The 27,928-nt window shown below is 47.4% G+C and overlaps 1 protein-coding gene across 4 annotated transcripts in view; it reads right to left on the bottom strand.

The window, feature by feature from the left end:
• Nmnat2 (nicotinamide nucleotide adenylyltransferase 2) overlaps positions 1-27,928 on the bottom strand; it is a 164,486-nt gene that overhangs the window by 5,341 nt on the left and 131,217 nt on the right. For 3 of the 4 annotated variants that reach the window (XR_387163.4, XM_006529455.4, NM_175460.3), the window contains 6 exons: positions 27,463-27,589; positions 25,062-25,142; positions 23,385-23,429; positions 19,813-19,889; positions 1,683-1,784; positions 1,479-1,546 (listed from right to left, as the gene is read on the bottom strand). Coding sequence is in view for 3 of the 4 variants with exons in the window: in XM_006529455.4 (XP_006529518.1) it covers positions 1,479-1,546; positions 1,683-1,784; positions 19,813-19,889; positions 23,385-23,429; positions 25,062-25,142; positions 27,463-27,589 (500 nt within the window). In the remaining variant the exon portion in view is untranslated. Of the gene's footprint in view, positions 1-1,478; positions 1,547-1,682; positions 1,785-16,991; positions 19,716-19,812; positions 19,890-23,384; positions 23,430-25,061; positions 25,143-27,462; positions 27,590-27,928 lie in introns of those variants that run through there. The other variant, XM_006529456.4, reaches the window with a different exon arrangement.

The raw sequence follows: 27,928 nt of genomic DNA, 5'->3' as shown, positions 1-27,928 counted from the left end.
GAAAATGTTTCTAATATTAATTTCTAATATTAATTTCTCCCCCTTTTAGTTTTATTTAGATATATGGTTGCTGAGCAATAAACTGTGTTTTCCAGCCTCCCTCTACCCATGAGCCAGTGGGATGACAAAGAAAATGGTATATACAACTCTAAACCTAAAAGTTTCTTTAGTCTTATCTTATATATATGGGTATTTTGCTTCCATATACATCTGTGTATCATATGTATACAGTGCCTGAGAAGACAAGAAGGCATTGAATTCCCTGGAACTGTAGTTACTGATGGTAGTGAATTGACGTGGGTGCTAAGAATCAAATCTGGGTCTTCTGGGAGAGCAGCCAATGCTCTTAACCCCAGAGACATCTCTCCAGCCCCCATTTATTTTTGAGATAGGTTCTTGCTATGCAACCCAGGCTAACGTTGAACTTGTTATCCTCCTGCCTTCACCTCCTGAGTGGAGATGTACCATAGTAGTTGGATTGGTCACCTTAAAGATAAAACATCCTGTCTTGGGCTTCCCCATGTTATTTTCCAATGAGAACAATCTTGGCAGTAGATATGTCTCCAACAATGGAAGCTTCAGAACAAAGAGACCAGATTCAATTCCTTTGGACTTCTGTAAATGAGAACTATACATCTAATTTAGAACTCTTAATATTGAGGCCTTTTTAAAATGGTGGCCTGCCTTATACTTTTACTAATAAAGCCTGGCTTTACCAGCACTTGGAACTAAGAGTCTACAAATAAAAAATCCTCTTCTTCCCTCAAGGCAACTAAGACCAGTTAATGTATTGTCCCCTCAATTAAAAGTAAACAACTGGGCAGTGGTGGTACACACCTTTAATCCCAGCACTCAGAAGGCAGAGGCAGATGTATCTCTGATTTTCAGGCCAGCCTGGAGTGAGTTCCACAATAGCCAAAGGCTATACAGAGAAACCCTGACTTGAAAACAAAACAAAACAAAGCAAAACAAACAAACAAAAAAGGATCTAGGTATAAATATATGAAGTCCAAAGAGAAGAGTGAATGCTGGCAACAAGTGTCCACTTGAATCTAAGAGTCGTGTGGTGGTTTGAGTGAGAATTGTTCTCTAAGCTCATATGTGTGAATCCTTGGCCTCCAGTTGGTGGGATAGTTTAGAGAGGATTTGGAGGCGTGGCCTTGTTGGAGGAGGTGTGACACTTGGGGCGGGCTTTGCGGTCTCTCTGCCTTAAGACTGTGTCTAAAGATGTATGCTCTCAGCAACTGCTATAGCAGCCTACCTGCCTGCCTGTCTGCCTGCTGCTGAGCCCCCCACCATGACGGTCTCCTTATCTGAAACTTGAAGCTCAAGGAAACGCTTTCCTCTATTAGTTGCCTTGGTCATGGCGTCTTATCAGAGCAATACAAACGTAACTATGACAGGCTGCCACTGACTGAGGAAAGCTATGGAAAATTTTAAACTTAGCCAAAAGGTCCCTGACCATTTGCTGACCATACCTGCTCTTGGTGGAGCTGACTACAGACATGGGATGGTTGATATCATCCTTCACAACCATGATGTTGTTCTGGAAACAGAGCAGAAAGAACGGGTCACCAATCCCTCTCAGGGGCTACTCTTGTCCCCTCACTCTTCCAGCCTCCCAGAACTTTCAGAAGAGGGCAGTATCTCAGAGGTGTACCAGCAGGGGATGGAGGACTCACTTTGTACTTGCGGAGTATGGAGGAGTGATTCATGATCCGGTCTGTGTCCGCTGCATCCCTGGGTACCACGACGATCCCAAAGTCCCCAACAATCACTTCCATCTAAAGAGAGGGGGGAAGGGGGAGAGGGAAGGAGGAAGCGAGAGAAACAACTTTGGTGAAAGCTGTCACCCCCAACTTCCCAAGTGGCCACAACAGAGTAGAGTGACATTCTGTTGATTTGCATGGAACATCAAACATTAGTTTTCAATTTACCTTCTTTGCTCCATCAGTCAGCAACCTGAACCACTGCCAGTAGCCCTGGTAGAATGAGTGAGAACTTTGTCTGGCACAGAGGACGCTTAGGAAATACTTCTAGAATGAATGGATAGCCTTTTGTATGTCTGAACAAGGCCTTTCTAATCCTCAAAGCTCTTGTTTGAGTTCACAATGTTGCAGAAGAACAGGAGTAGCCAGTAAATACACTCACGGGTGAAAGTGATTCCACTGGCCAGCACGTTTACCTCAGCCCTCACAGAAGGGCAGGAGAGAGACTTTTTCTCCCTTCTTTTATATGGCTCGCTCCTATGCTGTGGGACTCCAGGGCAGCCATAAGCAGAGACACACTCAGAATGAATCCTTATGTGTATGGGTAGTGATGGGGATGCTGGCTAATTTACACAGGGGTCACTTCTGAGATCAGCCTTTGATAGGAGCTTGATTCATTATGAAAAATAAAATCCTTTAATTACAAACATACAAAATAAATAAACATTTGAGGGAGCGTTGTTGAGAAAGGATTTTGTTATGTAGCCTAGTCTAGCCTCAAACCCACCATCCCCTTGCCTTAGCCTTCCAGATGCTGAAGTGACAGGCATGAGACATCACATCAGTTCTTTGTTTTCATTTTTCTAATTACAAATATAACACAAGCTTGGGAAGTACAGGAGAAAAAAAATAGAAATCAGTCTCAAACACACTCTCCAGCAGCCACAGTTGACCCAGCATAGCCCAGGGCTTTCTGTCTGTCAAGAGCTGTGTAGATCCACATTATCACTCAACTGCAAAGGAGGCATTAAGTTGTAGCTTAATGGTAGCGTGTTTCCCTAGCATGCATGAGGCTCCTGTCCCAAACACTGCAAATAGGAAGAATTAAAAATCGGGGCTGGAGAGATGGCTCAGCGGTTAAGAGCCCTGACTGCTTTTCCAGTGGTCCTAAGTTCAATTCCCAGCAACCACATGGTGGCTCATAACCATCTGTGATGGGATCTGATGCCCTCTTCTGGTGTGTCTGAAGACAGAGACAGTGTACTCATATACATAAAATAAATCTTAAAAAAAAAAGAATTAAAAATCAATTGCTTAAATAGTAATTACCTGCATTCTCTTCTTGTTTTAGATAAGATTTATTTTGTTTTTAAACTCTGTGTATGTGTTTGTGTTTCTCTCTGTCTCTCTGTATGTGTCTCCCTTGCTTTGTGTGTGTGTATGTGTGTATCTCTCTCTGTCTCCCCCACGCTATGTGTGTGTGTGTCTCTCTGCCTCTGTGTGTGTGCACATATGCACATACTTGAACGCAAGTGTCTATGAGGGTCAGAAGCTATGCCCCTGGAGCTGGACTTACAGACAGTTGTGAGCAGCCGGATAAGAGTGCTAAGAATCACACTCAGGTCCTCTGTAAAAAGCCACGCACACTCTTAACTACTGAGTCATCTCTCCAGCCCCAACTTGCATTATTTCATTTATTCATATTTCATATTGCGAGCATTCTGCCACATCATGAAGATGACCTGGGAGCTAGCCACACGGCTTAGCAGGTACAAGGCCTTTTGGTTTGATGGCCTGAATTCGGTGCCTGGAACCCACATGGCAGAGGGGGAACCAGCTCCTGCAGCCTGACCTCTGTGCCATGTTCTCCCACACTAAACAGATAAATGAAAAATCATGTGCAAGCGTGGGGTCTAGCCTTTTCTGTAGCTCCTCCTAGTCAGATAGTATGGAACCTTTATAGTTACATCTGCGTTTTTTGCAACCTAATTTTTGTACATAACACTTTGATGACTATCTTTCTACATAAACCTTTTATCACATCTCTAATTATTTCCTCGGGATAAGAAGTAACATAATTGGACAAAAGGATGTGGAAGTATTTCAAGCTCTTGAAACGTATTACCAAATGGCCTTCTAGAAATGTGCTGATGTTCAGTTCCAGGAGCTAGGAATTTACAGCATCTGGTAGCAGGGTTAGATCCTGCCAGTTCTGGATCTCACAGGAGGAGGAAGGACGTTGCTTGTAAGCAGTTCAATCATTGAGCAAGACCTGCTTTAGGGGGAAAGGACTCAGAATCCCCCCCCCCCCCATAATTCTTAAAGCTGGTTTCACAGAAGCAGAAATGATGAAGATCTGTGGTCCATTCTTCTCTACCAGAAAGGTGCACACTGTCAGAATGCCATTGTTAGCTTAATTCTGTGTGTGTGCATGTGAGTGTGTGCATGTGTGTGTATGTGTACCTCTGCGTGTGAGTGTGTGTGTGCATGTGCCTGTGTGTGAGCGTGTGTGTGAGCGTGTGTGTGTGTGTGTGTGTGTGTGTGTGTGTGTGTGTGTGTGACATATCCTTGGGTGTTTCTACCCACCTTTACTCTGCTTTCCCTGTGGCTTAACAACTGCTTAACATAAAATTGCAGCTAGGGCTGGGCGTGGTAACACATGCCTATCTTTGGTCCTAGCCCTTTGGGAGGCAGATGTAGACAGATCTCTGTGAGTTCAAGGTCAGTCTAGTCTACAAACCGAGCTCCAGGACAGCCAGGGCTGTTACACAGAAAAACCCTGTCTCCAAAAACAAAAACAAAAACAAAAACAACAAAAAAAAAACAAATCAAAACAAAACAAAAACATCGTTAGAACTCTGACATTGCTAAAATAAAAGGTCAGCCTTGAGCACCCTGGGGTGGGAGTGTGTGGGGGTGGGGGTAGGGGAGACTACAAGCTAAGCATACAGTATCAGAGCCTCCACCTAGTCATGCCATCTGGATATGGAGCAGCATACAGCATGGTTTATGTAGGTGGGGTTCACATTAAGTTTGCATCAAGGCTTCTGTCCTATGGGCCTGGAATGCTCAGGAGAGGCAAGGCAGGAATCTGCAGAGAGCTACAGCTCCTCTTGTCAGTTGTTAGACCCTGCACTGGGTTCACTGTTCAGTAACCGATTCTCACACTTGCCTACACACTAGAGTTGCCTGATGAGGTGGGACATTGAGATGGCTCTGTGGGCAAAGACACTTGCCACCAAACCTGGAAATCTGAGTCCAATTCCCTGGACCCACGTGGTCGAAGAGGACCAATGGCTATAAGTTGTCCTCTGACCTCCACACATGAACTGTGGCATGCATGCATGTTCACGCACGCACGCACGCACGCACACACACACACACACACACACACACACACACACACACACACAGAAAACAAAGAAGTCAAAACAAACAAATAAATAAATGCAACTTTAAATTTTGAAACAACAACAATAAAGAATTACCTAGGAAACTAAAAATTCCAAACATAGACTCATACCCAAGATCAATTAAACTAAAATGTCCCAGACAACAACAATCCCCACCCCACCCCCCCACCCCCCAGGTGATTCTGGTGTGCAACTGAGTTCATGAGTCAGTCAAATATAGAATTAGAACTGGAGGGCTGGTAAGATGGCTCAGTGGGTAAGAGCACCCGACTGCTCTTCCAAAGGTCCGGAGTTCAAATCCCAGCAACCATATGGTGGCTCACAACCATCTGTAACAAGATCTAACTCCCTCTTCTGGAGTGTCTGAAGACAGCTACAGTGTACTTACATATAATAAATAAATAAATCTTTAAAAAAAAAAAAAAAGAATTAGAACTGGAAACATGGGCATGCCAGGGAAGATAAGGGAAGGATAAACTGAGAATTCACTGAAGTAGAAGCACACAGAGATCCTTAAACTGCCTGTTCCTGCAGATGTTTTGGGATAATCTGGTGTGAGTTAAGTAATGGCAGGCCTGCTTCCCATCGCTTGACTCTAACAGCCAGATAACGCACATTTGATGGGCGCTCTCTGGATGATGTGTGTGGTAAGGGAGCCATTCAGAGCAAATGTTCGAGTTGAAAGCATGAACGGAATGGCTCTGAATGGCAGTTGGTGCCCACGAGGGAATAGCTCTGTGGCTGACGTGAGTGCAGCTGCCTGCTGCTTTCCACTCAGGATCAAATGATCTGACACCCAATCAGGAACCATGCCAAGGCTTGGTGGGTGGTAGGCAGATGGAGCCTTTGTGGCTGGAGATGCTTCTCCTTTGTAATAACAGGTGACAGATTTGCCCCTGGAGACCACCAATAGATTGAGGAGAAGAGCCCATAAGACCTGCACATTAGCAGTCCCTCTTCCTGGCTTCAGGTCAGACACTAGAGATAATCTCTGCTGTTCTAGGTGGTGGGTTTTTCATGCCAGAGAGTGTAAGGATGGACAAAGGTGTCAGGTAGAGAGTTGTCTGCCCTGTAGAACTCAGCTGCCCGTCCTATCCCCTATGTCTCTGGTCTCTGGCTCGGGCCCCCAGCTAGACTCCACATCTCCTGTTCTCCTTCCTCTGTAGATGACCCTTTGGGTCTCTATGCTGATTCCCAGTCCTCTCAGACCCTGACACACCAGACTCCACCAGGCTTCCCTGTCCTTGGACCCATATTGACAACCACAAGTGTTTCATTCCATTTCAAAGCTAACTGAAGGACACACTAAAGGCTCTTGAATCAGTATTTCCAGCATAGGATATATTTCTATCTTAATATGTTCATGAATCTCTGGATCCATTATTGTAAAAAGGCTCTTTGGGAGTTTGAATGAGACTGTACCTCAGAGGTCCAGGTGTTGGTCCCCAGTTGGTAGAGCTGCTGGGATAGGTTTAGGAGGCATGGCCTTGCTGGAGGAAGTATGTCACTGGGGTGGGCCCTGAGGTTTCAAAGGCCTCCTATCATTCCCAGGGCACTCTCTCTCTGCTTCCTGTTCAAGATCTGAGCTTGCTGGTCCTCCTACCATGTCCACTGCCCCTGTTCTTCAATCATGGACTCTAACCCTCTAGAACAGAAAGCCCATATAAACTCTTTCATCTGTAACTTGTCTTTGTCTTGGTGTTTTATCACAGCAATAGAAAACTACATAATACAGACTCCCTCTGCCCCAAAGAAGTGTTTTCCTATGGTCTTTGTACCCCTTTCTTTTATATCTTATATTCAGCCTACAAGGAAATTCAATTAATTCTGTCTTCAAAACAAATGTATGAGCCAGGTTTGGTGGAGTATGTCTGAAATCCCTGCACTGGGAGGTGGAGGTAGGAAGATCAGTAAATAGTTCAAAGCCTGCCTGGGTTATATTCGACCTTGTCTAAAAACAATAAAACAAAACAAAAAACATATATGACTCTGCTCAGTTCTCATTTATACCTGGGTCCAAGTCTCCACTGGTGTAATGACTTCCCCTGCCCCACATACCCAAGTCCAAATTCCTGGGACTTGTGACTGTTATCTCATATGATTAAACCAAGGGAATTCATCTTGAAAACATTCTGGTTAGTCTGGGTGTCCATAACAGCAGAAACAAGTGTCCTAAGTGAGAGGTAGAGAGGAATTGGCTGTAAGAGAGAAGTAAAGAATGGTCTGGGGGAGGAGGAGGCCAGGAGCTAGGAACACAGCCCCTTGTCTAGAAGAGTTGGTTATCTGACTGCCCTACACCCTCCGGGAGTATAAATAGTCACTGTTTATAACTGTGTCCATAGCTGTAGAAGAATGGTCCATGTTTATAACCACGAGGTTTGCTGTATCGGGGGAGTCCTTAGCCCTGATCCTTCTCACATGGATGTCCTGGCCTTGATGCTAATTTCTTGCCTTTTTCAGTCTGTTCCCAACATTCAGACCTCTACTTTTGGATGATACCATCTCCATTATGTTATATTAAACTTTCATCGGGGGTGGGAATACAGCTCACTGATAGCGCTTGCCAGGCATGTCTGAAGCCAGGGCTCAGTCCCTAGCTCTGCCTAAACCAGGCATGATGGTATATACCTCTAATCCCAGCACTCGAGAGATGGAGGCAGGAGGATTAGAAGCTTCGGTCATTTTTAGCTACACAGAGAGTTTGAGGCAGGCCCGGGATACATGAAACTGCCCAGTAAACAAACAAACAAACAAAATAAATAAACGGAAGAAGTGAGACGTTCCCATCCCTGTGCACGTGTGCTACAAGCCTAACTCAGAGTTGCACTTTAGCCTTTTTGGATTCTGAGCAGCGGCAACAACAAGTGAATGACAAAGGACAGGGGCTGGAGAGTCAAGGAGAAGGTATTCGGTCCATTCCCTGAGAAGAAGCAGCAAATGTGACAGCTCAGTGATGCTCCACAGAGGCACAACTGGGAAAGTTCTAGGTATAAGGACTCAGGGACACACTGCATGACCTCAGGGGGGGGGGGGGGTTGTGTGAAGTGAGCCCTTCCGATCTGCAGAAAGATGAAAGTTGCATTTAGAAAATTACAGCTAATTATTGGAGGTGGTTACAGCAAAAATTGCTTAGCTAAATTAACTTCCACAGCCTGGATCTTACTACCACGTGCATGATTGCGAGAGTGGGAGAGGATGGACGGACGGATGGATGAATAGACGGACATTGTAGCTTTAGTCCCTGTTGGTGCCAATTTTACAATGGTAAGTTGTAAAAGTGGTCATTATAATGACTGTTTGGTCATTGTAAAATTGACCACATTCAGTATTTACAGGTTGTAAATACAGAAAGCCTCTAATGAACAGCACTAACAAGTCTGACAGAGCCAGAAGATTTTGAGAATAAAGACCAGAGGGGCACTGCCAAATGTAGGGGATACACACATGGAAAAACTGGTCAAACCCGATCCCACACATCACAGGAAAGAATCGAGGGAAGGCTTGCCAGTGTACTACAGCCTTCGGATCTTCTTCTGGATCTCTTTGTTGGGAAAGAAAAATGCCTGAGAAGCCACATTTGGCTTGGAAAACTCAAGTAGCTTCGTGGTGAACATACTTGCCCTGGAGAGGCCACTGGGGACGAGACGGGGGCCAGAGCCAACCGAGCCAGTGGCACAAGAGTCTATTTAATGAGACGTTATATCCTGACAAAAGTCTCTTTGTGAAAAGAAAGCAGATAAAGTAAAACAAACAACAAGAAAACAGAGTCCCCAGACCTTGCCTGGCGGGTACTGATAAAGCATGCATCCAATCCTAGGGCTGGCAAGATGGCTCCGTGGGTAAAAGCGCTTGCTATACAAACCTGACGTCTGGAGACCAAGCTCTGAAACCCATGGTGGAGGGACAGAAGCGACTCCCAAAAATTATCCTCCGACTTTCACATGTCACCTACACACTCCCCGCCCCCCTCCTCACTCACACACACACACACACACACACACACACACACACACACACACACACACACTGTTGATGCACCCATCCTAAGCTTTTGTCACGTGCCTGTCTTTAGGAGTCACCCCTTTAAATTACAGGGCACTATGCTGAACCTTCTGGTGGAGTGGGATGAGGACAGGCACCTCAGACCTCCAGAGATTCCAGGGAGAATAGGACATTCCCCTGTGTGGTGAGGAACAGTCAGGGCACACACATATCGAGTGCGACGGGTTTGGGACCCCTGAGGATACTGAACTCTGTGAGTGAACATCTGTTCCAGCTCTCCCTACGGGGGTCTTGCTCTTGGGAGTGTGGAGTGGGAGGTGTAGAGTGAACAGAGCAGACCTGATTGGTCAGTCTCACTCCTTACATGGCCAATGTACCTGCATACTGTCAAACCTCAGGAGACAGGATCACACTGGGCTCTTCACTCTCCCCAGGCCTGTGTGTGAGGCCTCAGAGGTGGGGTCCATAACATTCATCTTGCTTCAGCATCCTGCCCAGCCTAGTCTCGACGCTATCGGTTCATCTGACGGTTAAAGTTTTCCAGGGGAGATGGAGGTGGAGCGGAAGAGAGGAAGCAGTTGGAGGTGGACTCTGCTTCCCATGAATAGAGAATCTGAGAAGAGGATATGAGGCATGCGAAGCAAGAAGCAACTTGGCCTTGAGGGAGAGAGCACTTAATGACCCAGGAGGCAAGTTTCTTGGAAGGAATGTGGACCCGGCATCATCCCTTCAGGAGTCTGAATTCTAAGACCTGCCCTGATGACTTCCAGATATAGATGCTCTGTGGCCTTAGCCAGACATCTTCCTGGATACTAAGGATGTACGGGTAAGAAGACAGATATGAATTCATCATTTGGATAGGTTACTGTCTAGTGGGTGACATCAAGCAAAATGTTAGTAGTTACCACATGGGTTGTAGAACCTGCAGAGACCATCACAGAAAGTCACAACTAAGCCAGGCAGTGGTAGCACACGTCATTAATCCCAGTACTTGAGAGACAGAAGCAGGTGGATCTGAGTTGAGGACAGCCTGGTCTACTAGGTGAGTTCCAGGACAGCTAGGGCTACATAAAGAAATCCTATTTTGAAGAAGAAAGTAGAGAAAAGAACAGAAGAGAGAAGAACAGAAGAGAAAGGAAAGGAAAGGAGAGGGTAGGGGAGGGGAGGGGAGGGGAGAGGGGAGGGGAGAGGGGAGGGGAGGGGAGGGGAGAGGGGAGGGGAGAGGGGAGGGGAGAGGGGAGGGGAGAAGGAAGGGGAGGGGAGGGGAGAGGGGAGGGGAGAGGGGAGGGGAGGGGAGGGAAGGGAAAAGAAAGCCTCAACTGGCCAGGCTGCACAGAGGGACTTACTATGGCATGCCCAACCCCAATCCATACATCTATACAACCCCTACACCCAAGGCTCAGGTAACATCTAGGAAGAGGGGTGGAAGATTCTAAGAGTTTGTGTCTTATGTAGGACAGAAAAGCAGCACTCTTGAAATCTCAACAATACGGCTGCCTAAACAAGACTTGAATAAGCCGGGCGTGGTGGCGAACGCCTTTAATCCCAGCACTCGGGAGGCAGAGGCAGGCGGATTTCTGAGTTCGAGGCCAGCCTGGTCTACAAAGTGAGCTCCAGGACAGCCAGGGCTATACAGAGAAACCCTGTCTCAAAAAACCAAAAAAAAAAAAAAAAAAAAAAAAAGACTTGAATAATGGCAACATCAGTTGACACGTAGTGTGGATAAGGAAATCCCAAGGGTCCCCATCTCTGGATGACAAGCAGCAGGCAATTAATGACTGCCATGAGGTGACGCAATCTTCCCTTGGGACAAATGCCCTAATTGGTTATTTAACACCATGTGGTCAGTACTAAATGCACTCAGCAGGCTATAACATATGTATGTATACATGTGACAAAAACCAAAGAGAAATGAATACATCATTTAAAATAATTTTAAAATGCAAACTGAGAGGCTTAACAAAAGATTATTTTTGACTGTATTGAAGGATATGGGCAAGTTAATGCTCAGTGACTCATATCTTGTAGTGACTAACACTTTATGAGCAACTGGCAAAAGCAGCCAAGTAAAACAAGTGAAGCCCAGATTATAATGATGGTGCCTTTCATCCAAACATTCAGGTGTTCTAACCAGAGGGCTCAACTTCATTAGCAATAAGATCCTTCAAGATGCACTGAAGGCCTGGAAGGCTCTCCTGGTACGATCCAGCGTGATCCCGCTACATCAGAGCTCAGAACCCTCCTTACTTTCTTCTCGTCGTACAGCACATCAGCGGCTCCAGCCTCCTTCTGCGTCCTTTGCAGATGGCAGCCAGGGATGCATGGGGGCCACCCGTAAGCATCTACCAAGGGCTCGGCCATGTGCCAGGAACTCTTCTCGGGGCTTCATTATCACATCTCATCCTTACAACGGTCTTCCGAGATGCGTGTCTCAGTTCCAGGAATCTGTCCTATCTATGCGATCACAGCTTAGTGATGGAATCTGATCCCTCTTGGGCCGCTCACTCTTGAAGACTCTTTTTGTTGCTTCACACTTCTTCTAGATCCATCGATAGACTCATATTTTAGAGACTTGAAACTTCCTCAGTTTAAAAATATCACAGCTCCAGCCAGGCATGATGGTGCGCCTTTAATCCCAGCACTTGGGAGGCAGAGGCAGGCAGATCTTTGTGAGTTTGAGGCCAGCCTGGTCTACAGAGAGAGTTCCAGGACAGCCAGGGCACAGAAAAACCTTGTCTCATAAAAACAAAACAAAACAAACAAAACAAAACAAAACAAAACAAAACAAAACAAAACAAAACAAAACACCACAAGTTGAAACAGACTTTATGGTATGTGATGGTGTATACCTATAATCCCAGAACTCAGGGACTGAGGCAGGAAAATCATGGGTTTGAGGCCAACTTGGGGTACATAGCAAGATCCTATCTTTTTAAAAAATGGAAGAAAAAAACCCCAAAAAACCCAAGACACAAAGGAAGGAAAACACCCACCACTTTGCTCTTAAAAAATAAAATAAAATAAATTCAATACTCTTACCAGATATCCTCAGATCCTTGCTCTCTACCGCCCCCTAGAGCATACAGCTGTAAGCACTGCTGGGAGGGTAAAGAAAGGGGAGAGAGCCCTATAAATCCCCGTCTGTGAGAATGTCTAAACCACTCTCCAGCAGAGCATCCTCTGTACTGCTCTGGCTTCTGCCCCCGTCAGGAGGAAAGGCTGGTCCAGAACTAGTGTGATCAACCTGGCTAGTCAGGCAGCCAGGAGTGCACTTCCAGGATGGCCCTCAACGCAAACAAACGAAAGCTCCTTCAATGGGGCTTCCCAGAGGAAACCAACCCCAACCCCACGGTGCTGCCAGCTTGACTGGGAGTGTGGGAAGGAAGGCCCAGAGTTCCGGCCTCGTGTCAAAAGCCTGAAAATCAACAGCACCTTTTACACGAGATCCCTGAGCAGAAATCAGTCCCCAAATTTCGAATCACTGGGACTGGGGGTCCTTCTCTTGTGGATAATTCAGCTTGGGTTTTAGCAATGTGGGGATCTAATCCCCCGCGGCTGGAAGAGTCGCGCAGGCTTCCTGCTTCCGGGCTGGAGTTAAGCAGTTTGATAAAAAGTCATCTGAGCCTGAATAACCACGTTTGCCTTTGCTCCATTTATCTGGGGGCCCTGGGATTTCTTCTGGAGTGGTTAATGCCCCCGGCTCTTCCTCTGTTTATTTTCTTTGGTTATGTTCCCATAGCTGATGGATGTAGGAAGCCGCTTAGTCCATAACTGGCTGGTTAGAGGCATGTAGGGCACAACCAATGAAAAGAATGTGAGACTTTGAGAAGTTCAGGAAGAAAAGAGTGTCTCTATTGGCGGACTTCTGGTGTCTGAAATCACCTTTAGGTATTTAATCCTTCCAGGTAAACATTAACTCTTGCTTGTTTAAAATGCTGAGACCCTGAGAATGGCCCAGACAGGCAATCATTACACTCAGTGATTTCGGCACACTCCATCAAAAGCCAGCGCCTTTCCAAATGAAGAGAACCAACTCACTTATCAGCCATCTCCTCTCTCAGGCTTGTGCCCGCTACTGGGTCTTTCCTAGCCTCCTCCCTACATGAAAACCTCTTTGCTTTGTGACGGCTTAACCTGGACCAGGCCGAGAGTCAATGCCCAGCTTGTGCCTTCACTGAGCCTGCTTTGAGGGATGTCTGTCATTCCTCCGCAGGTCCATGTTAACTGGACAAAGGATCTGAAGAATTACGTGAGACCCTGTTCCACCATTCAACAGCTGTACTATCTAGAACAAGCCTCAACTTGCTTAAGCCCCCCTTTTGTATATATTATTAAATTGTTATGTTTATTTAGTCCGGGGGGGGGGGGCGGGAGCACAAGCACACATATGTGGTTATGTGTGTGTATACATGTTATGTTGTGTATGTGGAAGTTCTCTCCTTGTCCCACGTGAGTTGAGGATTGAACTCAGGCCGTTAGTCTTGACAGTAAGTGCCTTTACCCACTGAGCCACCTTGCCAGTCCTCTTTCCATGTTTTTAAGATGGGAATAGAGATCCCATCTCATAGGGGTTAAATCGGATAATCTGTGAGATACAGCCAAATATGATTCATTAATTGTCTGGCTTTCCCAATAGGAAGCAAGAGGACTAGCCAAATATTTTGTTTCTATCTGTTCTCCTAGCTGTAGACTCGGAATTGCTGTCACACAGAAGGTGCTCAGTAAATATTTCAAAATGAAAGAATGAGCTCAGGCTGGGGAGGCACCTTTTAATCTTAGCTGCTCACAAGGCTGAGGCAGGAGGATCATTAGTTAAGAAAAATTAGGAAGACTCTCTCTTTAAAATTAAAAACACAGTCTGGGAAGCCAGCTCAGCCGGTAAAAGTGCTTGTCACACAGCCTGAGTTTGATCCCTGGCACCCACGAGCAAAGGTGGAAAGCGAGAGCCAGCTGCACACAGTTGTCTTCTGACTTCCTCTTGTGTGCTCTGACACTTGCATGCCATATAATAATAAATAAAACAAAATAATTTAAAGGGGAACCATCAAAGGGAGACAGGGGTGTAGTTTGGCGGCTAGTGTGTAGGAAACCATAAGCTAAAATTCCCAGGACTTAACAGCAATGAGAGAATACCGAAATAACATCCAACCGTTGCTGAGATCTTACCAGCTGGGTTCAAAAACTCTTCCACACTTTCTATATGCTTAATTTTGTGTTGGACAACGATGTAAGCACTAGTAACTAGGGTATTTTTAGCCTGCAAGAACCTCGAGGGGAAACGCATGCTTACGTTCACAAGGGCACTGCTGAAAGATCGATTGGAGGGAGGAACACTTGAATCAGAGCTAATTTGCCCGCCTTCCGATAGATGATGGACGAAGCACCTGGCTTCGGTGGGCAGAGCGAAAATCGCCACAAATTGGGTTTTGTTTAAGGGAGGAGCAAAAAAAAAAAAAAAAAAAAAAAAAAAGTCTCAGCTCTGGCTGATCCAGGAGCCTTCTGCCTCAAATTAATCTAGTTCCTGACCTGCGTCTGGATACCTGCACAGGTGTTTCTGTCAGATGCAGAAAAACAAAGGTCTAGGGTACTTGAAGGAAGCCGTCAACTTGATGGGATTTCGAATCGCCATGGAGACACATCTCTGGGCCTGCCTGGGAGGGTGTTTACAGAGGAGAAAAGAGCCACCCTGACTGTGGGTGGTAGCATCCCATGAACTGGGGATCCAGGCTGAATAGAACAGAGCCGATAAGTAGAGCATCAGCATTCACTCCTGTCCCTCTGCTTCCTAACTGTGGATTCAGAGGGAGCAGCCGCCTTAGGCCGCTGTTGCAATGCCCTCACCCGTGAGCCAAAAGAAGCCCTTTCTTACCAGCCGGGCTCCGAGGCTGGTCCAGGAGCCTGGATCTTGATCCCTGACCCCCCCCCCCATCCCCCCAGAAAACAAGAACAAAATTGCTAACCGGGAGGCCACACAGCAGCTCTTTTGTGCGCCACTTGAGAGAAACTTGATGAATATGTACGGAATTTTCTCTCCGTGGAATGTAAAGGGACGGGGTGTGTCGTGTCATAGGAGGTCAGATTTCACTGTGGACTGATAAATCTTTGTGCCTAGTGGATACTGCGGCAGGGGAACTGTGGGGCTGGGTGTGGAGTCCTTGATGGAGAGTTTTGGTTCTGGACTTTGAAGGAAGTGATACTGGCTAGGATGGACCAGGAGAGGCTGTGGCTGTCCTGCTGTGGGGCAGGCCCACTCAGCCAGTTTCTAGAAGATGTTAACAGTTTCATTTGACACAGTAAGGCTGCCCCTTTATGAACAAGCTCCTGTTTCTTCCCAGATCTGTTTGAACGGGGACTCTTTTAGCTCAGAGCCTTGTATCTTTAGCTATTGCTTCCCCCTTTACCTCTGAGCAATGATTCAAAGAAACCTTACAAACTGGGCAGAGTTGGGAAAGAGCAATTGGCTGGGTGGCATCGGGATGTAGGTCTGCTGTAGGCTGAGGCAGCCTAGTCTGATTAACTCCAGCCCCACTGTTTCTGCAGGGAACTGGGATTCTCATCACTGCCCCAGACAAGATAGATGCAGGAGTAACTAGGATGGATGTCCTAGATCTCTGGAATGACCAGACATCCAGGTTGTCTGTCAGCCTGAGACAGGAAGTTCTAAGAATGTGGGACGCTCAGATTTTGAACTTAAAAAAAAAAAAAGATTTATTTATCTTATATATATATATATGAGTACACTGCAGCTGTCAGACACACCAGAAGAGGGCTTCAGACCCCATTACAGATGGTTATGAGCCACCATGTGGTTGCTGGGAATTGAACTCAGAACCTCTGGAAGAACAGTCAGTGCTCTTAACGTCTGAGACATCTCTCTAGCTGAATCTTCTTCTTCTTCTTCTTCTTCTTCTTCTTCTTCTTCTTCTTCTTCTTCTTCTTCTTCTTCTTCTTCTTCTCCTTCTCCTTCTCCTTCTCCTCCTCCTCCTCCTCCTCCTCCTCCTCCTCCTCCTCTTTGTTTTGAGACAGATAGGGCTTCTTGCATCACAAGCTGGCCTTGAACTCACTAGGTAGTAGAGATGACCTTGAACCTCTGATCTTCTTACCCCCACCTCCCAATCCTGGGATTAGTTTATATGGTGCTGTGGATTGAACCCATGGTTTTGGGCACACGAGGCAAGCACTCTACCAACTGAGCTCCTTCTCCAACCTCAGTCTGTGGATTTGGTTCGTTTCCATTTGTTTTACAATGCTGGGGATTCTATCCAGAGCCTCACCGAAGCTCTCTAGCACCACACTATCTCCTTAGCCTTGGGATTTTGCACTCAAATCATCTAAGTCCCAGGAAGAGTGAGGCTATCTGCTTACCCTCCTTGGTGCTGGTCTATCCATCCCTGACGGGCACAAGATGTTCCGAAGTTACCCATCTCAGACTGGGGACTGACTGGAAGCAAGGTGGGGGTATCCCTTTGTTTTTTTAGAATGGCACCCCTAAGAGAGGAATCCTCCGACAACTCTCAGGAATCCAGGAAGTCAAACTGGTCAGGACTGTGGCATGCCCCTCCCCCACATCATCAGAGGGAATACATTGGAATGAACAAAGACTTCACTGTGACATTTACTTGTTATTTGTGTTTGTGTGTCTGTCTGTCTGTCTGTCTCTATGTGTTTCATGTGAGTGCAGGTGTCCTAGGAGGCCAAAAGGGGGCATCAGATGCCCTGTGTTAGAAACCACCTGCATTCCAGAACAAGATTCACAGGTCTTAAATGACTCTGTGCCACATGTTTTTGTCACCAGAGTCCCTTATACACATGCTCCATATCCCCCTAAAGTTTGTGTCATCCTGGTCTTTGTATCATTCTCTCTCCCTCCTTTTTCCTCCCTCCCCCACTAGAATTACAGGTGGTTGTGAGCGGCCAGACCATGACTTTGGGGACCAAACTGAGGCCGTCTGAAAGAACACCAAGTGCTTTTAACTGCTGAGCCCTTCCTCCAGCCCCTTAAATTTTGTTTCTTAATCAGCCCATGCTCTAAATGCTTTAAAAAGCTCAACACCAATGACTGAGGAGAGCCAGAAGGACCGGAGGTGGGGGAGAGACCCAAAGCATCAGGTAGGAAATGAGATCTACCCTGTAGAGACCTAACCAGGGGAGAGCCCGGCATCAGGGGCACAGGGCTGTGTATATGTTTCAGGCTCCAAGTAGCCTACTTCCGGCTACAGAAGACTCCCCCCACAGGTCCCACTTAGTAAATAGCCCCAGGGATTTCCTGCTCACACAAGTGGCTCTTCAGACTCCTGCACCAGCTGCCAACCTCAGCCTTCTAAATTCCCAGACTGCTCCTGCCTCCCTGGAGGGCCCAACCGCTCAGCTTTGCTGAAATCTCTGCCAGTGACTTTTTACTTTCTCAGCACCCAGTAGAGGGTGGAAGGCAAAAGCTGATTAAGCCACTTAATCCAAAGCAGAAAGGAAGCTTAAAATTTCACCTGCAGGAAATTGCTCCAGGGTCGCAGATGAAAGGACTTCTCAGAATGGTCCTCCTCTGCCGCCCCTCCCCCACAGCGCACGACACTCGCACTCCCTTCCCTCGGAATAGCTACTGGGTGCACCGGGGTGCTTGGTTCACGCTAGCTGAAGTTTCCTAATAGCATTTGTTACAAACCAGGTATCATGGGACAAGTCTAGTCCCAGCACTGGAGAGATGTAGGCAAAAGGATCAGGAGTTCAAGGCCACCCTCAGCCACACAGCAAGTCTGAAGCCAGCCTGGGCAAAGACAACCTTGTCTCAAGAACAACAGGCAAAAACCACGTGGTGTTTCCTGTTAATTATGCGATAGGTCTGCAGGTGGCAGGTCGTGCTGTCGCCTATGTGATGTCATAGGTTTGGGAGGTCCTGATGCCAACAAGATACACTTAAAGAGTGTCATTTGAGTCTTCAAAAATCTATGTGAGGTAAACACTATTATTAAGGCCATTTTAAAGATGGGAAAATGGAAACTCAGACGATGTGTTGGGGGTAGAACTGGACTCTAAATTCTGATTCTAAATGTCCCCTTTCATGTTACATCACGTCTCCTAACGCTCATCATCAGGGGGTGCTGTACCAGGAAGTTCTTTGAAATCTCAGGCCACTGTCAATAACATACCAGATCTTAAAAACCTGAGTCCGGAGTGATGCTAAGGGCAAACTCAAACAAATCCTCTTGCTTTTTGTTCCTGGCTTGCTTTGCATTTGGAAGGATCTCATTTACCTTTGCGATTCCCGCTTGCAACCCCACACACCCCTATTCTCTTGCTAAGGGGAGCCTGGGGTAGTGGTGGCTACCTCTTCAAAGATGGCAAAGCCTAAGAAGCCACACCTATAGTTCAAAGGGCAAAGCTTCCTCCTAAACCCTCCCTGGAAGCCGTGCTCCCCCCCACCCCAGCTTTACTATAGACAATACTTGATGGACCGGTCACCATGACAGCAGTTGCCCAAGTTGTGTTTCGGGGAATTGGAGGTTGTGGAAGGTAGTTGGAACTACTGACCTATGCAAGTGTCCAGTGGGTGACCTTTTGATGGCTAACGCTCCACCCTTAGGGTCCACTAATGTCACTGTTTTCGGAGCATAACCCAGGTAAAGCTCTAATGGCTCACCTACAGGCTACTTCACTTTCTTCATGGCAATCATCTGTTGCAAGCCTTAGACCCTGCTTATTTCAAAAGTGCCCCTTAACTTTTTGAGACCTTGGGCACCTGCCTTTTCACGTCTGGCTCCGTGTGTGTGTGTGTGTGTGTGTGTGTGTGTGTGTGTGTGTGTGTGTGAGATGTTTGCAATTGTTTCGTCAACTGTCAGACTGGCATGCCAAACAATGGGCAAAGTGAGTCTCATTGGGTAACTAGAGGAGCTGAACGATTGGCGTGGTTACCCAGCAAGTTCATTAAAAAAACAAAACAAAACAAAAGATAAAGTCTGGTGTTGATGCCAGCAATGCACCAAGGCAGGAGGATTGCCAGGGCTACATAGCAAGACCCTTTCTTAAAAAAAAACGAACAGAAAAGCAATTTGCATAGGGCCATGAGGTTGGAGCTGGTTTTAGCTCAGGCTATCTAGCCCAAGAGAGAATGAATAAACCAGCAGGAGAGAACAGCGTGTGTGGAAAGCAGGGGACTGGCCATCCGAGTCAGAACTTCTGAGTGGCTTAGGTTTAACTGCCTCTTTCCCTTAAGTCAAATCGGTCATCTAAAGGATGCCTCTAACCAGAGATCCCCCTCTGGACCCCCATTCTTTTGCTATGGGGAGACTGGGATAGTAGTTACTATCCCTTCAAAGGCAGCAAAGGAAAACAAGCCACACCTATAACCTCCGAAGGGCAGAATTTCTTCTTGATCCCTCCCCTCATGTCTCAGTGACCTCAGCATGCACACCCCAGGCAGCGCTTGGAACAAGACATTCTATAACCCGGAGTGCTTTTTTCCCAGGGTTCCCCAGGGTGAGGATGAGGAGGAGGGTGAGGAGACAAAGGCTGGGGTAGGTGAGAACTTTCCTCCATGGTCATGTGAATGAATTGCCCTCTTGGGAACTTTGAAGAGGCAAGAGATTCCAGTCTGTGACTGTTGGGGGGAGACAGAAGCCAAAATCAAACATGCCTCCCCCATGCCCCCACCCCCACCCCAAGCTGCTTGTAGATTTGGGAATATGGCTACTCACATCTGCCTCATTCCAGAGTCCTGGGATGCAGAAAGACTCCAGCAGGTCACTACCACACAGCAGCAAGATGCGCAGCTCTGGGGAGGGAGAGCAGAGGTGGCACACAGCATCAGAGGAGGATCTGGGTACTAGCTCTCAGCTTTCTACCCTCAAGAACACTTAAGTCTGCACTCTTAGAACTGTGGGGCTCAGGTCGCCTTGACAACACCACCCCAGGGTATCCATAGTTCAGCACCCCCAACCCAACCTCACCACCACCACCTTCAGGGCTAGCGCAGGATGGCTGGGCTCTCTAACAGCAGCCAGCTACATACGTTGGCATAAGGACTCGGAGCCCCTCCCCCACCCCACTGTTACTTTCCTTTTCCCACCCTTCCTTTCTGAGACTGTAGCCTAGGCTGGCCTCAAACTTGCTATATAGCTGAGGTTTGAACTCTTGGACCCTCCTGTCTCAGCCTCCCTAGGGCTGGATAACAGGCACTTATTTCTGTGTTCTCTCCACCTAGAGTGGGCCTCCTTCAACAAGTGCTAACACGGCAGGGATGGGATGGAGGGAGACCTCTGACTGTGAAGATGGAGTATCCCAGTTGATCAACTGTGCGCTCTCTTTCTGAGGACGTAGCCTTCAGCAAAGGGCTCAGGAAGCAAGGCTGGGGCCACCTCCCCTTTACCCGTGGTGCTCCATGCCTGTCTTGCTTTTTTTTTTTTTTTTTTTTCCTCCTCCTCATTAAGCCCAATTTGAATTATCCCATTGAGGCTCATTGTCATTTAAAATTGGTAGCAAATGGTGAGATTCAACTGAGTGACAGGAAAAGAATCTAGAGATTCTTGACATTCCTCAGAGTGTCCTACATCTTAGTGCACATCTTAGGCTGCCCAGGTTTCTGCCTTATCCAGCGTGTTGTATCTGAGACAATGAGACCGCTTGTGCAGAGCTGACCACTAGTCTTCCAGACACGGCTGCTACCATGGTCCCTAAGAGCCCGGGGGCTTTGCCTGACGTACACCCCAGGGCTGGGCAAAGGCTTTCAGATGTTGAGCTTGCCCCTGAGAGTCTCTAGATGGGATTGAGGCAGAAGAAAGTAGCCAGCATCTATCTCATTGTCAGAAGAAAGTAGCCAGCATCTATCTCATTGTCTCTGGTTCTTCCCTCAGGGAACACAATGAAGACTGAGAGCTTATGTTATCTCTTTGGCACAGAACCTTAATTTGTCTTTCTACCCCCAGGGCCTGGCAGTGACTGGCACCCAGAGGGGACTCAGACATGGTGAGTAGTTAGGCCAGCAATTGATGTGGTTGCAGAGCTAAGAGGGCTGCCTGAGAGATAGCCCCCGGACAGTTTAAGGGCGATTTCACAATGTCTGAATGTCATGCTTGGGAAGAGGAGAACTGTGTCACTGGCATCTGGTGGATTGGACACTGCTAAGTGGCATCCTACTGTGCCCAGGGCAGCTCCACAACACACAATGCCTGCCCCTAAATGCTGGCAACACCAAGGCTGAAGACCCTGAACTGGGATTTCCATTCTTATGCTAGGACTCACACTCTTGCCTAAGAATAATATGAGACTTAAAAAAAAAATAGGCTAAAGCCCAGAGAGGCAGAGTGAAACCTCTGACTCACCCCACCCCGCCCCACGCCCGGGACCAGTGCAGATGTGCTTATTGGTAATGGCCCTGGTAGAGTCTGTGGTCCCACATGAAGCCACTGGAGGGCAGCAGTGATTTCCATATTTCCAGTCCACAAGCCCTTGAACTGGGAAAGCCATGAGGGAAGCAACCAACTGCTGAAAACAGAATGGGCTCACTGATGCTAGGAAAGAAAAAAAAAAAAAAGATGGATTTTCCTTGTGGTGTGCAAGGAGCCTGTGAGTACCAGGGCCTTGCAGGACTTACTCACTTTGCCCTCCACTGGGTCTGCCTCCCTCCGCTGGTCATCTTGACCCAGGGCCAGCAGTCAGGGCCAGTACTCTCCCTCCACACTCCCTGCTCAGGAATTCCAGCTATGTGTAGCCCAGTGGCCCATCCCAGTTCCCACGGTACACGGAGGCAGCTGCCACCTGTATTGCTGTGAACCTGGAGTCTGTCTGTCAGCAGGGGCATCATGGCTCTCCTTTTCAGAAGCCAAGAATTCTTCATTATCCCTCCCTGTCAGACACGGGGATCCCTTTCCCTTCCAGAAAGCAAAAGCAGTCAGAGGAGGCTAGCCAGACTGGGGAGCCAGAGGGGATTTCCCCCAGCAGAGACAGCAGAGCCTAATTCAAGCTCTCGGGGCGGGGAAAAGACAAATTACACTGAAAAATCCTAGGACTGTTCTGAGCTCTGCTGGACTGAGACAGGCAGCAGGGTGACAGTTCCTACAGGGGACTGCAGGGATGCAGAGCTTAGAGCTTAGAGCTTAGAGCTTTGAACTCAGCGCTGGCTGCTTTGCCTTTGGATCCTCTGGGCTTACAGAACTTGCTTGCTTTGTGGCGATTGGCCAGAAAGCCAGGTGCCCACTCTCCTGGAGACTTCAGAGCTGACAAGCTGATGTGTAAAGGATGTTAAAGTCTAAAAGGTAAATAAGAGGTGAGGCTCTTGAGTTGCTTTGGTTCAACGAAGTCTAACTGTGTGCTAACTGCACTCCATTCTCACTAATGCCTCTGCCAATTAGTAACCAGTTGTCAACATTTTACAAATAGTTCTAGGAAAGCAACAGGAATAGCCCAGGCACGACTACATCTCAAAACGTTATCACATCTGCTGGTTATCATGGTACTTAGACACACCAGCCATCTTAAGATCACAGCAGGAGCCCAAACCCGAGTGCTCCCTCAGAAGAGTATCCACAAGGTATCTGACACATCTTTAGAAGTTAAATCCGATCTGGTTGGATACCAAATTGCCTCTCCTTCTAGACATCCACCAACTTGACCCTCCTCATCATCTTCGGCCTCCAACTCCACTCCTGCCTGCCTCCGCCATGCCTTTCCAGCTGCAGGCACTTGGGTTTCCCACCTGCCTTTCACTCTGGAACCCTGGGAAGGCTTCATCTTGCTGATTTGTTGATTTACCCAGCTGTCAGCTCCTTCTCTCCCACTGCCCCCAACAGATGTTTGTAATCAGCTTCTACCTACTCTGGGCACCAGGGTCTCACACAGACAGTGGGATAGATACCTTAGCTTCAGCCAAGGCTGCAGGCAAGCCACATGGTGGCTTTCAGCCAACCCTGGCCTCCTTCTCTTCCTTAAAGCATTGAAAAACCTGAAGCGGCCTTGTTTGTCTGCAGTATCAGTAGGCAAAACCAACGGTCTCTCTCACTGATGCTCGACTTTCATTCTTTTAGATGAGGGAGGGGAGGCTGTGAAGGGAAGATTGATGGCTGATCTACTACTGGGGAGTGAGTCTAATGGGGAGATGTTCGATAGGCTCTAGGTAAGATTATGATCTTACACTCCAGAAGGAACATTCTGACCGTAGACCTGGCTGTAAACCCACTCCAGGTCTCAAGCCTCCACCCTTCCTGAACTTGCTGCTCCCAGGTGACTGGAGGCAAGAGGCTCCAAAAGTCCCCACTGTCAGAGTTCAACTCACCGATCTCCTCATACCGCATCACTGTGCCCAGGTTGGCGTTCTCATCTGTGGGGATAAACGGGAAGAGGACAGATGAACAGGAGAGAGAGGGAGAGGGAGAGGGAGAGGGAGAGGGAGAGGGAGAGGGAGAGGGAGAGGGAGAGAGAGAGGGAGAGAGAAGAGCATTAGGGAGCTGAGAGCCTCCTCAGTGATAGAGGCTGGGGTAAGATGAGGAAAGATGTATCAACTGACAGGAAGCATCCTCGCCCCCAGCTGGGCAGACCCTTGTATTTCTGGGATTTTCATAATTAGACCATCTCAAGGGGAAACCAGTGACAGACACAGTCACGTTGAGTGCTTTCTATATCTGTACCCCAGGAAGGCTGCCCTCAAGAACTGTACCCTCAGAACCTGGGACACAGAATTTGGGGTCACAGGAGGTGGCCTCCTCCCACTCCAGTTGCTTCCTGATTTAAAGAACCAGCAAATTTGGCATGCTGAGTCATTTCCTTGGTGGGATGTCACAAAATATGGAAGGATCATGCCTCTGGCATCTTGTTCCTGGTGTGTACTGTCTGCATGGAGGTGCCCAAGGTACACACGTGTGCACACACAAATCTATAGGTGAGCCGCCTTGTCCCTGCCTCTGCCTCCTCAGCTGTCTCTTAGTTTCCTCTCAATATGCCCCAAACTGGAACCTCCAAAATGGCAGAAGGCAGCCGGAGTTAGAAGGGGAAAGTTCTCACCCAAGCTGAGTCTTTGAGGAGCACCAAAAAGATAGTGGGAGCCCAGGGATGGCTCCTGTGTGTCCACTGGAGGGACAGGCACTGCCTGAGCAGATCTGTAGGATCCAGGACTCTTGGGGACACCCAGGGTGTTTTAGACACATTTTATGGAGCACGGGGTGAGGGATGAGCACAGGCTGGAGGAGGGAGAGGAGCACAAAAGGCCTTTGGGGATCACCACACCCTGTTGCTCCGTCAGCTCTCCACACTGTAGGCCTGGCATTCCTGCTTGTCTCTGGTCTCTTTCTTTTTTTTTTTTTTTTTTTTTAAATATTTATTTATTTATTATATGTAAGTACACTGTAGTTGTCTTCAGATACACCAGAAGAGGGAATCAGATCTCATTACGGGTGGTTGTGAGCCACCATGTGGTTGCTGGGATTTGAACTTCGGACCTTTGGAAGAGCAGTCGGGTGCTCTTACCCACTGAGCCATCTCACCAGCCCAATCTCTGGTCTCTTTCAACTGCTGCTCTACAAATGACCACTCCACAAAAGGATGCCCAAGGCCATACAGGCCATTACAACAAATACCATGGGAGGAATGACCTCTAAACAACAGGAATTTACTCCTGAAAGTTGTGGGTGTTGAAAGCCCAAGATGAAGGAGCCAGCATGGATACTGTCATCTCCTTACATCCTCAGATGGTGGGAAGGGAGAGCTAGCTCTGCGGGGCATTTTCTTTAAAAACAATTTTAATTACATCTTGTTTGTTTGCTTATTTCTTGGTGTATGTGTGTGTGTGTGTGCAATCCATCTTAGAGTCCTGAGACTCTAGTTCTTAATACTGTCCTTGGTGGGGGATTAACAATTCAACATATGAGTCTCTGGGGGTGGGACGACCTGCTGATGTATGAAGGGAGGTGAGAAAGAAGAAAGATGAAGCGGGGAAAGGCAGCCTTTGTCACCTTACCTACAAAAGTGAAGCGCTCCACTGGTGGGCGGACGCAGCAGATCCGGCTGAGGCTTTCTCCCACCTTTCCCAAGATCTTGGCTATGGGAGAGAACAAGACAGACAGAGACAGAGGGAAAGAACCACTCACACCTGACGCTCACGTCAGCCCAGCTTTGGGGCCACTGTAAACAGGGGTGTACTGGAGAGGGTGGGGCTGGAAAGTGGAAGGCAAGAGGAAGGAAGGAAAGAAGGAAGGAAGGAAGGAAGGAAGGAAGGAAGGAAGGAAGGAAGGAAGGGAGGAAGGAAGGAAGGAAGGAAGGAAGGAAGGAAGGAAGGAAGGAAGGACAGAACAATGACTGCCAGAAGTTCTTTCTTGAGTCTAAGGTACAAGCACTGTGAGCCATACATGGCAGTCTACTCTCTGATCATATTTACTGCATTGTTGAAAAGTGGAAAATAGAGGAAAGGGGGATATATAAGGAGAAAAGGGAACAGCACCTGCAATCCCACTTCCAGAGAGAACTATTGCTTAGCATGTTGGTGTATTATTTATTTTCTTCCATCCTAATGAGCATAATGTGCATATGTTGGGTTCGATTTAAGGGGCATCCAAGCCGCTCTGCTCTTCCAATTCTTTCCTTTTTTTGTTGTCTTTCTGTATAGCCCTGGCTGTCCTGGAACTCACTCTGTAGACCAGGCTGGCCTCGAACTCAGAAATCCACCTGCCTCTGCCTCCCAAGTGCTGGGATTAAAGGTGTGCGCCACCACTGCCAGGGTTGCTCTTCCAATTCTTAACGTTATGGTTTGAATCTTAAATGTTCCCCAAAGGCCATGTGTTGTGGCCTGATGACACTGTGGGAAGTGGTAGACGCTGTAGGAGGTGAGGTCTGATGGAAAGAAGTTATGTCACTAGGGGTGTGTCCTTCCTCCTCTCTTCCTCTCCTTTGTTTACAGCTATCACAAAGCGAGCTTCCTCCTCTGCCACCCACTCCCATGATGCTGCATGCTTCCAGAGCATCAGAACAACATGGCTGGGTAACCCTGGACTAAAATCTCTGGAACTTGAGCCACGTACATCTTTGTTAATTAAGGTTGATTATTCTCAGGCATGTTGTCACAGCAATGGAGAGCCATTGTGACTAATACATTTCTCAGGAGCTCCTCAATGCATCTGTCCCAAGCCAATCAGTCCCACTGGACAGCAGTACCCAAATTCAAAGAAGCTCAGCCTGTGGCAGACTACACCCTGGAATCATCTCTGCTGGGCGAAGGAGATGGTCTTCACAGTAGTCAGGCATCCTACTTAGCAGAGAAGTTCCCAGACTTTCTTAGTATCCAGTATAACTGCATGCAAACCGAGAGTCCTAGCTCTTCTTTATAAATTACTATGTTTATAAAAGACCAGTCATATATTAGCATGTGGTCTCTGGGTTTGAAAAGTAGTGGACATCTGTCTCTTAGAACTTATATTTGGTTATGTTTTGTTCGAAACAACAATTCATGCAGCCCACGCTGGTCATAAAGTCCTGATCCTTCTGTTTCTACTTCCCAAGTTCTAGGATGTAGGTATCTGTCACTACACCCAGCTTCATGTCTTGGAATTTACTTAGGAGAATCCTTGCAGTGGCTCTCAAATGCCTTCCTAATGCTGACACCCTTTGATACAGTTCTTTATATTGTAGTGACTCCCAATCACTAAATTATGTCATTACTACTTCACAACTGTAATTTTGTTACTATTCTGAATTATAATGTAAATATCTGATATGCAGGATATCTGATATGCAACTCCTATAGGGTTGCCACCCACAGGTCGAGAACCACTGCTTTAGGGCATGTACCTTTTTGTTTATTTGATTGGTTGGCTGGGTTTTTTGTTTGGTTGGGCTTTGTTTGGGTTCTTTTGGTCCAAGGAAAGACAACATATATGTCACAGAATTACTGCATTTAGTGAGAACACAAGAATAGCGCACACAGCACGTAAGGCACACAAAGCTAGTGCAAGAAAGTGTTGGTGGCTTTGTTCTTTGTTGTTGAGGAGGTGGGCCAAGAATGTGGACATTTTGTATGCAATGTGACTCATGGCTCTGCTACTTCCTCACTGTGACCCTGGGTGAGACCCTCGAGCTCCCTAGAAGAGGCAAAGAAAAATGTTCCCTTTCACATACTAAATCCCTACTTAAGGCAATTTGTATTTATATTTAAATCCTTCAGAAGGCACATTCTCTTCTCTCCTCTCTCCTCCCCTTCCTCCCCCTTTTCCCTTCTCTTCTGCCTCCTTCTCTTTCCCTCCCTCCTCCATTCTTCCTTCTCTTTCCTTCCCTTACGCCTCTTCCTCCTTCCAGCCTGACCAATTCAAATCCTGGGCGGGCCCTCTAGGTGATTCTGAAGACTAAAGAGTTTACCCAGCATCCCTTACCTGCAGTGGGCTTGGTGGGCACATTGCTGTTCTGGTAAATGGGCTGGGTGTTCTCATGCTGTGGCTGTCCGATCACAGGTGTCATGGAAGGTGTGTTGACGTTGGAGAGGATGCAGCCGGTCACCCTCTGGGGAGAGGAGAAGCATTTAGTCAGTGTCCTTAGCCCAGGGGCACTGAGACTCATGGCCCAATTGCCCGGTGGATAACCATCTCAGGCAGAGGGAGTCAGCTTCAAGCTCAGGGAGGGTCCTGGGGTTGGCTCTAGATGCAGCTGCACCACATGGTCGACACTGGCAGGAAACAGGGTAGCTCAGCAAGATAAGCTTGGGAGGGTATCACATACCCCTGCTCCCCAGTCCAGGGTTCCCTCCTAGCTATGTGACCTTAGACAGTTAATTGTTCCTGAACCTTAATTTTAATTCAAGTATGACATTATAGTTACCTTTTTTCTTTTAAAAGAAACAGC

Source organism: Mus musculus, chromosome 1 (genome assembly GCF_000001635.26).
Source record: "Mus musculus strain C57BL/6J chromosome 1, GRCm38.p6 C57BL/6J".
NCBI classification, from domain to species: Eukaryota; Metazoa; Chordata; class Mammalia; order Rodentia; family Muridae; genus Mus; species Mus musculus.
The sequence above is the reverse complement of the archived record's forward strand: the minus strand, read 5'-3'. Positions and strand labels throughout refer to the sequence as shown.